Source organism: Ovis canadensis, chromosome 2 (genome assembly GCF_042477335.2).
Source record: "Ovis canadensis isolate MfBH-ARS-UI-01 breed Bighorn chromosome 2, ARS-UI_OviCan_v2, whole genome shotgun sequence".
Classification (NCBI taxonomy): domain Eukaryota; kingdom Metazoa; phylum Chordata; class Mammalia; order Artiodactyla; family Bovidae; genus Ovis; species Ovis canadensis.
In genome coordinates, this window is record NC_091246.1 from 17,495,125 (window position 1) to 17,510,082 (window position 14,958).

General features: G+C 45.6%; 2 protein-coding genes across 3 annotated transcripts in view; both read right to left on the reverse strand.

Annotated features, from left to right (window-relative positions):
• Positions 1-942: 942 nt before the first annotated feature.
• FKTN (fukutin) overlaps positions 943-14,958 on the reverse strand; it is an 88,090-nt gene continuing 74,074 nt past the window's right edge. Inside the window, exon 12 of one of the 2 annotated variants that reach the window (XR_011254217.1) lies at positions 943-3,492. The gene's annotated coding sequence lies outside the window, so the exon portion shown is untranslated. Of the gene's footprint in view, positions 3,620-14,958 lie in introns of both variants that reach the window. The other variant, XR_011254216.1, reaches the window with a different exon arrangement.
• TAL2 (TAL bHLH transcription factor 2) lies at positions 3,141-3,458 on the reverse strand. Its single transcript, XM_069575531.1, has one exon. The coding sequence runs from the start codon at positions 3,456-3,458 to the stop codon at positions 3,141-3,143; it is 318 nt and encodes a 105-aa protein (XP_069431632.1).

A 14,958-nucleotide genomic window follows, 5' to 3' on the forward strand; every position in this document is an offset into this window, starting at 1 on the left:
TCCAGTCTCATGTGTACCTTGCCAAGCTTCTGATACACAGGTACCTACAATTCCTTTTGACAGTCACTTTAACCTAATACAACTTGACAGACCAAGACTCAACTTGCAAAAGAAATAATTTGAGATAAATTACATTAAGTAATATATTAAATGTTTATTCACTTATCATAGGAATTTCCTGCAGAGTTTCTTTTAAAAACTGTTCCCCTCATTTAATTTAATGATACTCAGTCTCCTCATGACTTTTCAATGGCACTCAGTTACATTTCAGTGGAAAGGCCCCCTGTGCACAGCAGACAAGGCCCCAAAAGCAGAGAAGTGCACTCACTCTGAGAAGAGCAGTAAAATCCTATGTTCACACAAAAAGGTCTACTGTGCCTTCCTCGGCTACAGTTCAAAAGAAGCTACTAATGGCTCAGTGCTAAAGAATCCACTGGCAATGCAGGAGACAGACCCAGTTTCAATCCCTGGGCTGGGAAGATCCCCTGGAGGAGGACATAGCCATCCACTCTAGTATTTTTGCTGGTAAAACCCCATGGACAGAGAAACCTGATGGGCTATGGTCCATGGGATCATAAAGAGTCGGATATGACTGACGCACAGCACAGTACAAAAATACTGTCAAAAGTGTTACTGTGATTTAATGCCAGATGAGAGAATAAGCAATATTACTCAAATGACAACTGTCACCAGAGTTTTGAGATGTGATATCATGTGGTAGTTTGGGGACAAATTTAAGTCCACATAAGCTCATGAGAACAATGAAAGCTCATGAGAAAGAAATGCAAATTTGGGGGAATCCCATGGTTTCTGTGTTTATGTGTTTGCCTGGACTACTTTGAGTCTGTGGGGATGTTTATTGAATGCTGTTTAAAGAAAGGACCTACACACAAGAATGCATTGTTTTTTTTAAAAAAATTATTTTATTATTCTCATTACTTATTTTTATTTTTTGTCCATGCTACACAGCATGCTCTTTTTTTTTTTTTTTCATTTTTTTGGGCTCCAAAATCACTGCAGATGGTGACTGCAGCCATGAAATTAAAAGATGCTTGCTCCTTGGAAGAAAAGTTATGACCAACCTAGACAGCATATTAAAAAGCAGAGACATTACTTTGCCAACAAAGGTCTGTCTAGTCAAAGTTATGGTTTTTCCAGTGGTCATGTATGGATTTGCAAGTTGGGCTATAAAGAAAGCTGAGTGCCAAAGAACTGATGCTTTTGAACTGTGGTGTTGGAGAAGACTCTTGAGAGTCCCTTGGACTTCAAGGAGATCCAAGCAGTCAATCCTAAAGGAAATCAGTCCTGAATATTCATTGGAAGGACTGATGCTTCAGTTGAGGCTCCAATATTTTGATGCTCCAATCCACCTGATGCGAAGAACTGACTCATTGGAAAAGACTCTGATGGTGGGAAAGATTGAGAGCAGGAGGAAAAGGGGATTACACAGGATGAGATGGTTGGACGGCATCACCTACTTGATGGACATGAGTTTGAGTAAGCTCTGGGAGTTACAGATGGATAGGGAAGCCTAGAGTGCTGCAATCCATGGGGTCACAAAGAGCCAGACATTACTGAGTGACTGAATTAACTAACACGGCATGTGGGATCTTAGTACCCTGACCAGGAATCCCACAACCCCAGCATTGGAAGTGCAGAGTCTTAACTTCTGGACCACCAGGGAAGTCCTAAATGCATTGTTTTAATAAATGCATTGTGCCGTTAAGTGTGAATGCTGTGTAGAGTTTAATGACATTATGAACTTGCTGTTTTGATAATGAGATTCTGAGGATGACTCATCCAGATTTCTTCTGATCACCAAACCAAAGAGGTTCATTTCAGCCTTCCATAAACTGAATATTCTTTCTAGAGTGGGCAGAAAATTTAAATTCCTCTATTGTGTATACATATAATCTCAAACCCATCAATTTCCTACCTAGAGTTCAGAAGGTTTTAAAACCAATGTTCTGTCAAGAATTTTGGGAAAATAATACATTCCAGAGATGAGACAATCAAATGACATTATTTATATTCTGGGCTTAACTATGGGATTCATTTTTGAATCCAAGTGTTATCATGGTGGCATACGGTTGTGAGTTCTGCCAGATCCACACCTTTCATTCTTTTGTGGGCACCACCCCTCCCAGTGCAAAACTGAGCTAATGCTCCTCAGCAGGGAAAACAAATCATATATCCATCAATTCATTAGAGTCTGGTATTACACTCCTATTGTCTACTCTAAATCTTTTGTTAAGCTCTCTGTTAAATGAGCTATTAAATGGTAATATTTAGATTTTCATCATTCTATTTGAATTTCACAGGTCTTAAATCATCAAGAACTCATGCTGAATTGAAAGTTTTCAATACCTGACATGTGAAACTAAAGGATTAGGAAAACTATTTTAGTACTTCTTTTCATAAGAAAACCATGAACTCTCACAAATTATCATGTCCTTTCCTCTCATAGGTATAATCTGCCATTTGGCTTTAGCGATAACACATATACTCGTGGTCCAATGCAAGTGACACCTCACATTTCCATAGAGATAGAGGATGCAGAGCTCTCCTGCACATATCTGCTGCCTTCTTGTGGTCCTCATGTGTCAGAAGGGTCTTTTATCCACAGATTCCCCACAAGTCTCCAGGCTGGTTTCTGCAAGAGCTATCTTTTCATTTGTCTTATGCTGTTCACCCTTGATCACATATGCCTAATTTTTCAGAACAAACTTTAAAATATGTTCGGAGGGTAGCATTTTCTACTCATCGATCTGCGATCCATTTTGAGGAAACTCTTCTTACAACTGAAAACATATTACATAAAGCAGTGATTTTCAAACCAGTTTTTTCAGTCTAAGGGTCATTTTTTCCCCCCAAATAACATCTTATGCAGGAACCTGGATTTATAAAATCAACAGATACAGGCTGCTCTGCCTGAAGCCCCCAGGGAAGATGTGTGGCCACCTCCCTTTGGCCTTCTTTTAGCATTCTGCAGCTGACCATGAGACACCTCCTATGAAGCTTGAGTTCACGCCTCACAAATTATTCACCATGCTGACTCTAGTACTTGCAAAAAGGCTGTTGACAGCTAGTGACTTCTGAACCAGTGCTGCCTGGGGTCACAAACAGCCAGAGCCCCACTATCACGGAATGTGGTGGCTTGAGCCAGGTGATGGAACCTGGTAGTCACCAAGCAGAGTCCTGTCTGGCAGGTGGGGTCCTTGAGGGAAAAGGCCCAGAATGTTTCCTGGAGCGGCCACTCCTGTTTGCTGTAGGCTCTGCTCTCCCAAGACCTTCACCAGGAAGTTGATGTACCTCATGGCCAGGCGAAGTGTTTCATTTTTGCTCAGCTTCTTGTCCGGAGGGTGAGTGGGGATGAGCTTCCTCAGCTTGGCAAAGGCACTGTTGACGTTCTGCTGCCTCCACCGCTCCCTGCTGTTCATGAAGATCTTTCTGGTCATGTTGGAGTTCCTGAGACAAGAAAGAGAAAGGGCCCTGAGGGCCAACACCTTGTCAGAGGCCTGCTGGGTAGCCCATGTCCTGCCAGGAGCTTGAGCCGTTCATCTTTTCCACCCAGATCTTAGGGGACGTGCTGCCTCATTTCCAGGTGTTGTGGATCTTCCTGTGACAAGAGAAGAAAATGCGGCAGAAGAAAGGGCAGTGAGAACACCTCCTGTCAGCTTTTCTCTCCCTGGTTGTCTCGAAGCCTCCAGGTAAAATGGTGTTTTTATCCTAATACTCCCGTTACTTCTGTTATAACCAACTCTTCCTAAGTGTTCAGAATCAGGCACGGCGTAGGACTGAGTACACATGAGAATAAAATACATATTTGTTAATAGGGAGTTGAATTTAGATTCTTTAAAAGGGGGGAGGGGGCTGTGATCCTAGGTTTCATTTACAACATAAATTAGGAATGAAGAAGGTGACAGCAAAACTCTTCTGGGTGGTGGACTTTATCTGTAGGATTGGGCGCACTGTGTAAGAGCTAAAATGTCTAGACCAGACCACAGTCAGAGGAGGATGAACAGGGTGAGGAAGAATCTTGAAGTCCAGTTGTATGAAGAATAGCAATGGGGTTATTTAGCACGCCAAACAAAGAAAAGGAGTAGGTGAAGGGCGACAATTTGATATGGATGCTGCGGAAGATAGCCAGGCTCCCCAAGGTTGAATTTGGATGATCTTTCCAACCGTAGGCGAGGTGATTGTTATCACGTATTGCCAATCCTAATCGTGCCATTTTTTCCTCTGAGAGGCACAGGCCCCTTTGTTCAGGTGGCTTGGATTAACATACATCAATGGCAATGTTTATGGCACATCAGGAAATAAGCCAAAACCCAGCACCAGACATTTGGTACCCTTGGCTCATGGCTATCAGTTTGCTACCTGCTCCGGTCTCAGCAGCCCGGTCAGAGGGTCCCTTCCTGTTCCCCACACCACCACCTCCCCCCACCAAAAGAGTAGTAAATATTCCCAATTCCATACCTTTGCATTTTCTGTCCCATGAGTTCCCTCCTCACTGTTTACTTGCCTATTTCTACACAATCTTTAAAGAGCAGATTAAATCCTTCTTTCCATTCCTACAAACCCTTCCAGGCCATCCCAGAGCCTCCCATATCCTTCCCTTGCTGAACCCCTGCAGCCACTGGTGGTAGACAAAGGCTATTAGGAGAATTAAATAAGCTTAATATTTGTAAATCACTTTCAACAGTGCCTGACACACAGTAATGGCTATAAAAGTGTTGAGGAATAAATACAACAAAAATATGTTTATAAATAAAAATGACTTGTGAAATACTGAATTGTGAATACTGGGGGGAAGGTAATATCTTGTTTTTCTATAACCAAGTGTGATTATACAACCTCTTGGCTCTTGCTACCTTTGTTCCTTTATTTTAACCCTTCCCGTAGACCTGCTCTGTGCTAGGCCCCCTGCTATGAGCTGGGCTTGTGGACTTGGCTGGGATGGGATACTTGTGCTCAAGGAGCTTATTGGATGGCCTTATGGAGAAGGCAGCACATACAGAAACATTGAAGAATCACAGGACAAGGTCCCACACACTAAGGGCCAAATCCAGAGAGACACTTGCTGACTAGAGAAAAGTGTCAAGGGATCATGTCAAGACCAAAATGATCAGGTCAACGCTGCTGAGCTTTTCCCTAAATTCTACCTTTCTTCTACTTTTATTTGGGCTTTTCTGAGGATATGAGGGGCTTCCCCAGTGGCTCGTCGGTAAAGAATCTGCCTGCAGTGCAAGAGATGTAGGAACTTAGATTTGATCTCTGGGTCGGAAAGATCCCCTGCAGGAGGGGATGGCAATCCACTCCAGTATTCTTGTCTGGAGAATCCCATGGACAGAAGAGCCTGGTGGGCTGTAGTCCATAGGGTCGCAAAGAATCGGAAATGACTGAGTGAGCACATACGCACACACAAGGATATGAGTCTGTAGGTAAACACTGAGCATCTGACATAGGTTACATAAAAGCAACATATAGAATACCAGGAAGTTGGTAGGTGCCTCTCAAAATGCCAGCTTCCTTCCACAACTGTTTGTGTTAACGGCCCACCATTGCAGGAAGGAGTTGGAGGGTTACAAATTGGCACCTGTGGCATGAAAGGGTGGGCCCATTTTATTTGAAAAGGACCTAAAGAAGTGATTTGTTGAAGCCCTAGTGACTTATGAGAAAGCAGATCCTTTTCTAACTTAATAAACACTTGGAACTTCTGCTCCAGAACTTTTCTTCTATTCCAGTGGCCCTTCACTTGGACTGCTTCTTGGATTCACCCAGACTGTACCCCAGGCCAATTAAATAAAAATTTCTGGGGGCATTCGTGTTTTTTAAAACTCCCCAGGTGGATCAGCTTGGTCCTCCAGGAAGCAGATGTCAAGCTGGAGCTGGATGTACAACTAGCAGTTTATTGGGAGTTAAGGCCTGTGAAAGATGAAAAAAGAAAAGAAAGACTTGGGCCAAGAATGACTTCAGACTGCAATGCACATCTGACACTTGCAAAATCAAAGCAGGGAGGCTGCAGGACTGGACAGAAGAGCCTCAGGCTGCAGTACAGAGCTGGAAAAGTGGCAGCCAACCCAACAGGGAGATCTGGGGCAAAAAGTGCCTGTAAAGGAGATGCTATGGGGCAAGAATCGCCAGGTCCTGGCAGCGCTGCCACGCTCACTCATAGGCTGGGAGCTACCTGAAGAATGGAGGCCCAGTCCTGAGTCCAGTCAGCACTGCTACGGATGGCTGTCAGCTAACTGCGCTCCCTGTAGCTGAACTGCAAGTGTCTTCCTGAAGCGAGGTCCCATCAGTGCACCCCTCACATGATCTCCCTGTGCAGCCTATGCTAAGAACATTGCCTTGCTCTCCAAACAGAAGCTCTGAAACCCAGCAAAACTATGTTTAAGAAGGAAGCAGTATTTAGGGGATTAAGAGTGACAAACTGTTAATATTACATAGAATATCAGCTAGAAGGATATATGCCACTAGGACATTTCCCCATGCAGGTTCTTGTTGACCTTCCTGCTTCTGCCTGGGTAGGAGAGGCCAGTGCTGTGCTGAGAAACCAGTGGTGAGCAGAATCATGGCAGCTCAAGTTCAGTGGCTGATCTCAGGCCCCCTCCGGCTTCCCCCATCAGCCACTTAGGTTTACTTCCTCTATCTCTGTAGAGACACCCTGGTTGGATCCATGATCCAATACAGTCACATGTACTCCAAACTTTACTATCAACAATTACTGACCCTATGCGCCAGACACTGTGCTGGCTGCTGGACACTGAGGAACCCTCTGCCCTATGACACAGATGGGAAGCCCAGGGTCTGTAGGATCAGAGAAATACCACCTAACTCAGGCAATCCAGGGGACTTCCAATCTGAAGGGGGTGATACCCAAGGCCTCTTTCTGTGCTGAAATGCCATAATGCCCTGCCTTTGCCTTTTATCTACCTAAAGTGAAAGTGAACATTGCTCAGTCATATCTGACTCTTTGTGACCCCATGGACTATACAGTCCATGGAATTCTCCGGGCCAGAATACTAGAGTGGGTAGCCTATCCTTTCTCCAGAGGGTCTTCTCAACCCAGGGATCAAACTCAGGTCTCTCACACTGCAGGTGGATCCTTTACCAGCTAAGTCACCAGGAAAGCCCAAGCATACTGGAGTGGGTAGCCTATCCCTTCTCCAGTGGATCTTTCCAACCCAGGAATCGAACCAGGGTCTAACCTGGCCTTTATATCTACAATGAGCATTGTCGGACCTGTATCTAACTATACCTACAATATGAAAGTATGAACCTAAATCAAGGGAATTTTTAAGACTATCCAGTTGTGCTCACGTTGAAACTGGCTGCTTTGCAGCCAGGACTATAGGAGTAAAGTTACTTTTAAGCTTCTCTTGTCAAAAGAGGCTTTAGCTTATTCACTAGTCCCATGGGAGGGTCATTTTCAAGCTGGGAAGAAAAGATTAGCCAGGATAAACTAACTGATGTTCTCTTCTGAGAAAGCTCCATCCTATTGTGAGAAGCAGAAACAGGGAGGAGAGAAGTCAGGCTTCTGAAATGCAGTCTTGCCATTCTAGGAGATGCTTAATAATTACTTGTTGATTTATCCTCAAGTGTGTTACTCTCCTTCTCCACACTGGGAAATAAAAATCAGTGATTCAACAAGCTGGAAAAACTCAAAGTAGAGGTCACTGGAAAATTATTAAAGTATTTATTAAATCAAAGGAAAATGGCATTTAGTGTTTTTCCTGTTGCAAGTACTGATTGCTGCAAATCTTGATTCAGAGTACTTTAAGAGCTTAAAAAATACTCCAGATGCCACAGAATCAGAGAGCATCAGACAGATGTTGAAACAGAGGTTCAGTTCTTTGTCCCAGGTCACACAGCCCAATGTGGCAGAGCCTGTGTCCCAAGCCTGAGTCACCACTGGCGCCAGCTGAGTCAGGGCTGGGGAAGCCCAGGGACAGATTTCATCTCAGAACAATTATTTCAAATATATAAAGGGAAAAGTCTTCTCAGAATATTAAGTTAAAAGGCATGAATTAAAATACATGGACACATAAAATAACCAGTTATACTTCATAGGTATGAGAATAATTCTAAAATGCAAAATAATAAAACCTATGCTTCACTTTTAACATTAAATAATTAGATTTGTCACCATCATTTCTAACTGGTGATTGGTAAGTGGTTTTTTCAGAAGATCAGCAACATCTGTAACAAGAGTTGAAGGTGTCTATGATTTTTATTGATGACAAAGGCGTCAGCACTGCTACCACCACTGTATTTATTCATAATAAACTACATAAACATTCATAAATAAAGGAAATGCTCAATTTAGTTGAAAGGTTAGTAGATAAAAGGATGTAATTTAGAATCTCCTGAGTTTTATCCACACACCCCTGGGTGGGTAGGTGTCATGGGCCAAAGGTTAAGAATGCCTGAATAGGAGGAATGTCACAGTAAATTGAATAGGAATATGGATGAACACAAACTTCGTTACCACAGAAGGTAACAGGTTACTGGAGAAAAGAACAACATGATGCCCCCTGAGAAGGTGACCACTACCTGTAACAGGTGCTGCTGCTTTTTCATGTGGATGTTTTCTGGACATGGAGCCCAGGTCAACCAGAAAGGCAGCACAGACGTACAGACAGCTAATGTTCCTACAGTGGACTGGGCCAGGCATTCAGGCTCTCACTGCTCTCTTCTCATAAGATGTTAATTTCTCTTTCTGGCATTTGGTCCTGTATATTTCTCTCTTCTTTCATCTCTCTTTGAAAAGTAAGTGAAAACATGATACAGAAGGAGGGTAATGAAGGGTGGTTTATACAATTGGGTTTGGGGAAGGTGCCTAACCTCAAACACCAGGCACAGGTTTGCCTTTAGAAGTTGCTTTAGAAGTAACACAGGCTAACTTAAGGGGGGTGGGGGTGGGTGGGGAATCAAGCAGTACCGCAAGTGATAAAGCAAAAAAAAGTCCCCCTCCCTTATCCATCTACCTATTCAAACTCGTTCTCCTGCAGCAGCCAGTTTGGTGTGTCTTTATATAATATATCCTCTATACATATTTTTAAAAATCACCATACGTGCTATTATGCAATTACTTTTCTCACCAGACAGCTCTGCATGTTGATGTTCTAAACAAGTACATTTACTGTGAATGTGGATGTTTGGGTGGGCTCCCGGTGCACTGGGAGGGCCACCTGTTTCAAAACAGCGCTCTACACCTGCCTTCCCAGCTCACGCCCACCCAACCCAACCTGCTGCCCTTGACCGCTTCACTTCCCAGCTTTTCCCTTTTTCTTTTTCTAATTCTTGCTCCCCCTTGCCTGCAGCGCCTGCCCTGCGACTAAGTTCAGGCATTCTGGAGAAACATCTAAAGTTTCGCACCTGCCAGGTTTCCAGGAGTCTCTCACCCCAGCTCAGAAGCTGCCAAGACGGCCCTCGGAGATGCTCCTGGGTGTCCGGGACATCACATATCAAGGCTCAGCGCCCCGCCGACACGCGCTAGGTACCCGCTAGGCTTACCCGGAGCTGCACCACGGCCCCTGCTCCGCGGAAAGTCCCCAAGTCTTCTCACCGAGTCGCCTTGGTGGCTGCCACCAAGTCACCTCCACACCCCTGCCCTCCGCGGCGAGTGCGGCTCGGACTGGGGAATTGCGCCAGAGACTCCCTGGCGCCCAAACCCAGCAGCGCCCCCAACCCTCTTTAGCTCACGCACCTCCTCTCCGAGCAGGGAGCCCGCGCCGCAGTTGTCGCCCTCGCCTGGGCGCTGCCCCTTCGCCACCGCCTTTATAGGCATCGCCTTTTGTCTAGGGACCCACGGGGCCCCTTCCCCGCCCTAGACTCCCGCAGGTCCCTCCCATACCCACCCTCCACCCCTACATCCCCGCTTCCCGGGACCAGTCTCCCTGTGCCCTAGAACAGAGCAGAGGCGGAAGAAGCCCCAGCTTTGTGTAACGTTTGGGGCGCGAGGGGGTCCTGACACTCACCCGGACTACAGCATACCCCGGAGGGCGGAATGCAACTTACCAACCCTTTTCTACAGTGTCTACAAACCTCCGGAAGTGCGTGCCCCGAGGTCAACTCATCAACTCATCGGATGTCAATCATTTAAGCCCCAGTGAGTCTCCCAACTGTAGTTCAAGAACCACTTACTTCAAAACCATGGGTGAGGGAATGTATAGACTTCAACACCCACAGCCAAGACCACCAGATCAGGTTTCCTGGGAATAGGGTTAGAAATCTTGCCTTTTTACTAAGTGTCCCAGGAGATTAACACACACAGAGAAGTTTAACAGTCACTGCACTGGACAGATTCCCAGATTTATTCATCCCATGTTCCAGAGTGCCTCCTCCTTGGTCTTACTGCTTCTGTACTTTCCTCTTTCCATCTATTCTCCAGCATCACCCAGAATGATCCTTTGAAAACCCAAGTCAGGTTCCTGTTGCTTCTCACTCAAAACCCTCCTCTGGCTCCCCATTTCACTCAGAATTAAGCTGAAGTCTTAACATTGGCTCCCAGATACCTTTTACCTGACTTGTCTGTTCCTTCTCTGCCTGAGATGAAGCTGAAGAAGTGTACTCAGCTCTAGCCACTCTGACATCTGTAGTTTCATGAACATTCCAGGCACCCTTCCTGCCTCAGGGCCTCTGCATGGTGTTTCCACTGTTTGCAACACTCTTCTCTCAAAACCCAAATAGTTCCCTCCCTCACCTCCTTTGATTCATTCAGAAATTATTAATACTGAGTGTCTACTATGAGCCAGTGCCTGTTACAGGCACTGGGATTCAAACAAAACAGACACAAATTTCTGCCCTCAAGGAGCTGACATTCTTCAGGTCTTTGCTCAAATGTCACCTTCCCAATGAAGATTCTCTGACCACAAGGTCTAAAACCGCACCTTCACACACACAAGGCTCTGCATCTTCCTACCCTGCTTTATTTTTCTCCTTAGTATTCACTGCTATGTAGTAATATTTTACTTATTTGTTTTGTCTGTCTCTCCAGTCCCACTGAATAGGCATTCTTCAAATGCTGGTTAATAAATCAAACTTCTAGGTATCATACTCTCTGAAGGTACCAGCATAGGATTTGGCACAATAAATTCACAGAGGCATTAATGCTTAGTGGGTAAGAGCAAAGGACTCTGGATTTGCATTACCCAGGTTGAAATCCCCTATCTATCCACTTATATGACCATAGGCAAATCATGTAACTTCTCCCTACCTCAATTTCCTCATCTGTAAAATGGGGACAATAATAGGGTCATGAGGACTAGATGAAGAAGACTCTTGGGAGTCCCTTGGACTGCAAAGAGATCCAGCCAGTCCATTCTGAAGGAGATCAACCCTGGGATTTCTTTGGAAGGAATGATGCTAAAGCTGAAACTCCAGTACTTTGGCCACCTCATGAGAAGAGTTGACTCATTGGAAAAGACTCTGATGCTGGAAGGGATTGGGGGCAGGAGCAGAAGGGGACGACCGAGGATGAGACGGCTGGATGGCATCACAGACTCGATGGACGTGAGTCTGAGTGAACTCTGGGAGATGGTGATGGACAGGGAGGCCTGGCGTGCTGCGATTCATGGGGTCACAAGAGTCGGACACAACTGAGCGACTGAACTGAACTGAACTGAGGACTAAATGAGAAAAACAAAACAGGTAAAGAATTTAGCACTGGGCCTAGCACACAGTCAGACTAATGCAAATTTTACTCTGATAAATCACATTATTGTTACAACTACTGGCTCCCTCCCTTCCTTGTGAGAGGATTGTCATGTGACTGGCAGTGCTTCCCTGTAGGTAATTTAGGTAAAGAGACAGCTTGCTCCCTTCCAGGCTTGACCATGTGACTTACATCAGACAATGGAATGTGAATGGACTTGACTTGGTTGTAATGGATTAGAAGCTTTAAGAGTTATTGCTGATTGAGCTCAGTCATAAGAAAGTCATGTTGGGGGTTGCTCTCTGAAGAAACAAACCCATAGCCAACTCCAGCCTTCATAATGTGAGACAGGAATAAATCTTTGCTGTTGTAAGCCATTGAGATTTGGGGGTTGTTTGCCCCCCTCTTCAAAAAAAAATGAATACAGTTCTTATTATAAATAAGAAAGCTATTGCCCAAATTGCTAGGTTCTCAGAGGGCAGGGAAGTTAAGAAAATTATATATCTGCCTTCAAGGAGTTAGTTCACAGTCTTTGGGAGGAAGAGGACATGACAAAAATGACCAAATACAAGGCACAGAGTCCTGAGTGCCAGAGAGTATGAAATTGGAGGTAGGGAGGCAAAGATTCTAGCTGGAGGATCAGCAATTGATCGTGGGAAGGATGACATTTAAACTAGGCCTTGAGGCAGGGCTGCCTCTGACATTGGTGGACCCAGGACAAGGGTACAAATGGAGACTACTGACCTATCCCCATCCCTTTTCTCTTCCCACCTCAAGCTGTCCTGCTCTGTGAGGGGCCTGGTATATAACATGGACTCCCAGTCCACATGGACCTAAGAAAAAGGCCCGTGTTCAGTTCAGTTCAGTTCAGTCGCTCAGTCGTGTCCAACTCTTTGCGACCCCATGAATCGCAGCACGCCAGGCCTCCCTGTTCATTACCATCTCCCGGAGTTCACTCAGACTCACGTCCATGTAGGTTCTGACAATGGACTCAAGGCCATTTGAGCAGAAATGCTGTGGTTCTGGATACAGAGTGTGATCTAAATTCAGGGGTTCCTGATACCCTAAGCATGGTCTAGAATGTGGGAAATGGGCAGGTACGTGGTGGGCACAGGAGTAGGGCCAGAGCAGGGCAGGGCCATCTAAAGCACAAAACCCAAGGCAGGGGCCTGGGCCGCCCGGGTACAAGAGTGGGAGATGCTGGGTAGGAATCACACATGTAGGAGTGGAGGAGAGGGCAGTCCATGTGAAGACAACTGTGTGCCTCCAACATAAGAGTGATATGTTTAGATTTACAGGTTCCGAGGCTCATTCTGGCGTCAGAGGATGGACTGGAGGGTGGGTTGGAAAAAATGAATTGGTCAGTGATGCACAGGCTCAAAGGGGCCTTTGGGAACATACTCTAGTGTTTGCAGTGAGCAGCCCTGATTTGTCCTTTCTGCTGCCTGTCTCTGTGTGCCATTAAGGAGAACTGCTTTCTCACCGGGCCTCTTGGTGCCCATGCTTTTCCATCCTACCTCAGTCCTGATAGAGCACACATTAGAATTTAAACCAAGAACCTACATTATCCTTCCTCTCAGCCAAAGCCTGCGAGGTAATATATTCTTAATGGCACATTCTACAGTTATAAAGAAGAAGTGTACAGAGAAGGCAATGGCACCCCACTCCGGTACTCTTGCCTGGAGAATCCCATAGACGGAGGAGCCTGGTGGGCTGCAGTCCATGGGGTATTAAGAGCCGAACACGACTAAGCGACTTCACTTTCACTTTTCACTTTTATGCATTGGAGAAGGAAATGGCAACCCACTCCAATGTTCTTGCCTGGAGAATCCCAGGGACAGGGGAGCCTGGTGGGCTGCTGTCTATGGGGTTGCATAGAGTCGGACACGACTGAAGCGATTTAGCAGCAGCAGCAGCAGGGCTTCCCTGGTAGCTCAGGTGGTAAAGAATCTGTCTGCAATGCAGAAGACCCCAGTTTGATCCTTGGGTTGGGAAGATCTCCTGGAGAAGGGATAGGCTACCCACTCCAGTATTCTTGGGCTTCCCTGGTGGCTCAGACAGTGAAGAATCTGCCTGCAATGTGGAAAACCTGCGTTTGATCCCTGGATTGGGAAGATCCCCTGGAGGAGGGCGTGGCAACCCAATCTAGTAGTCTTACCTGGAGAAACCCCATAGACAGAGGAGTCTGGCAGGCTACAGTCCAAGGGGTCACAAAGAGTTGGACACGACTGAGCGACTAAGCAAAGCACAGCACGGTAACTAGGAAGCAAGACTGGAAATATGTGAAGCTAAGGGAAACAACAATAATTGTAAAACAGGATCTGTGTACAAGTGGACCAGGATCGAGAGAAAGGACAAAGGGAAAGATAAGGACTGCAGAGAATGGAGCACAGAGGTGCTAGCACAGTGCAACCGAGGTCAACATTTGGTTTCTTCTCCGAAGTCTCTTCTATGTTATTGCTGGTTTTATAATTTTTAAAATGGGGAAAGCATTTTGGTGCAGCATTCCACTAGCAGTGATTCTTCAGCGTGCTGTGCTGTCTTTCCTGCTGGTCCCACAGTGTGGAGAGTTTAGGGGCGAGGTCTTGCAGGGGAAGGGGTTGAAGTAGGAATTTACATAATCCGATTATCGGGGGATTAGGTTTGGGCAGCTAAACGCCTCTGTGTGCTTGAGCTAAGACCCTTACTATTCATGGCTCTCACCGCCCCCTGGAGAGACTGCACCTGCGGGAGGGAGGTGGGGACAGGGTCCTGGGGAGGGACGAGGGGGCTGGGGAGGGAACTAGGTCGTTAGGAGGGCTCCAGCTTTGTTAGCCTTTCTGATTCTGCTGACTTAATTGATCTGTCTGGATTAGCCTGTGATGCTGGATCTCTAGTCCTGTGTGCTGGGGTTGTCAGCTTCAGGAAAGACCAAACTGAGGTTTTCAGAAGGGATTCCGGTTAGCCCAGGTGATTGTGGGCTAAGGTCATTTTGGCTCAAGGTCAAGCACCAGCTGTATCCAGTCTTAAAACTCTCTTCTTCCCTGCTCATCTTAACCTCCTTCCCAGTTCCTAATTCTGCATTATCCAGGCCCCAACACATCCATCTTTTTCTCCATTTATGCAGTTATACATCCAGCCCTCCTTCCATGCATTTATTGTTAAGCTTCCATCAGTTTATTCATCACATGAATTAGCTGGTTCTTGACAGTTAATAGAATTTACTAGTCAATCCTAGATAGGTTTTGTTCCTTCAAGTGTACTACCTTTCAAGTTAATTTTGGTACTTTGACATAGAAAACTTCGACATTTTCACA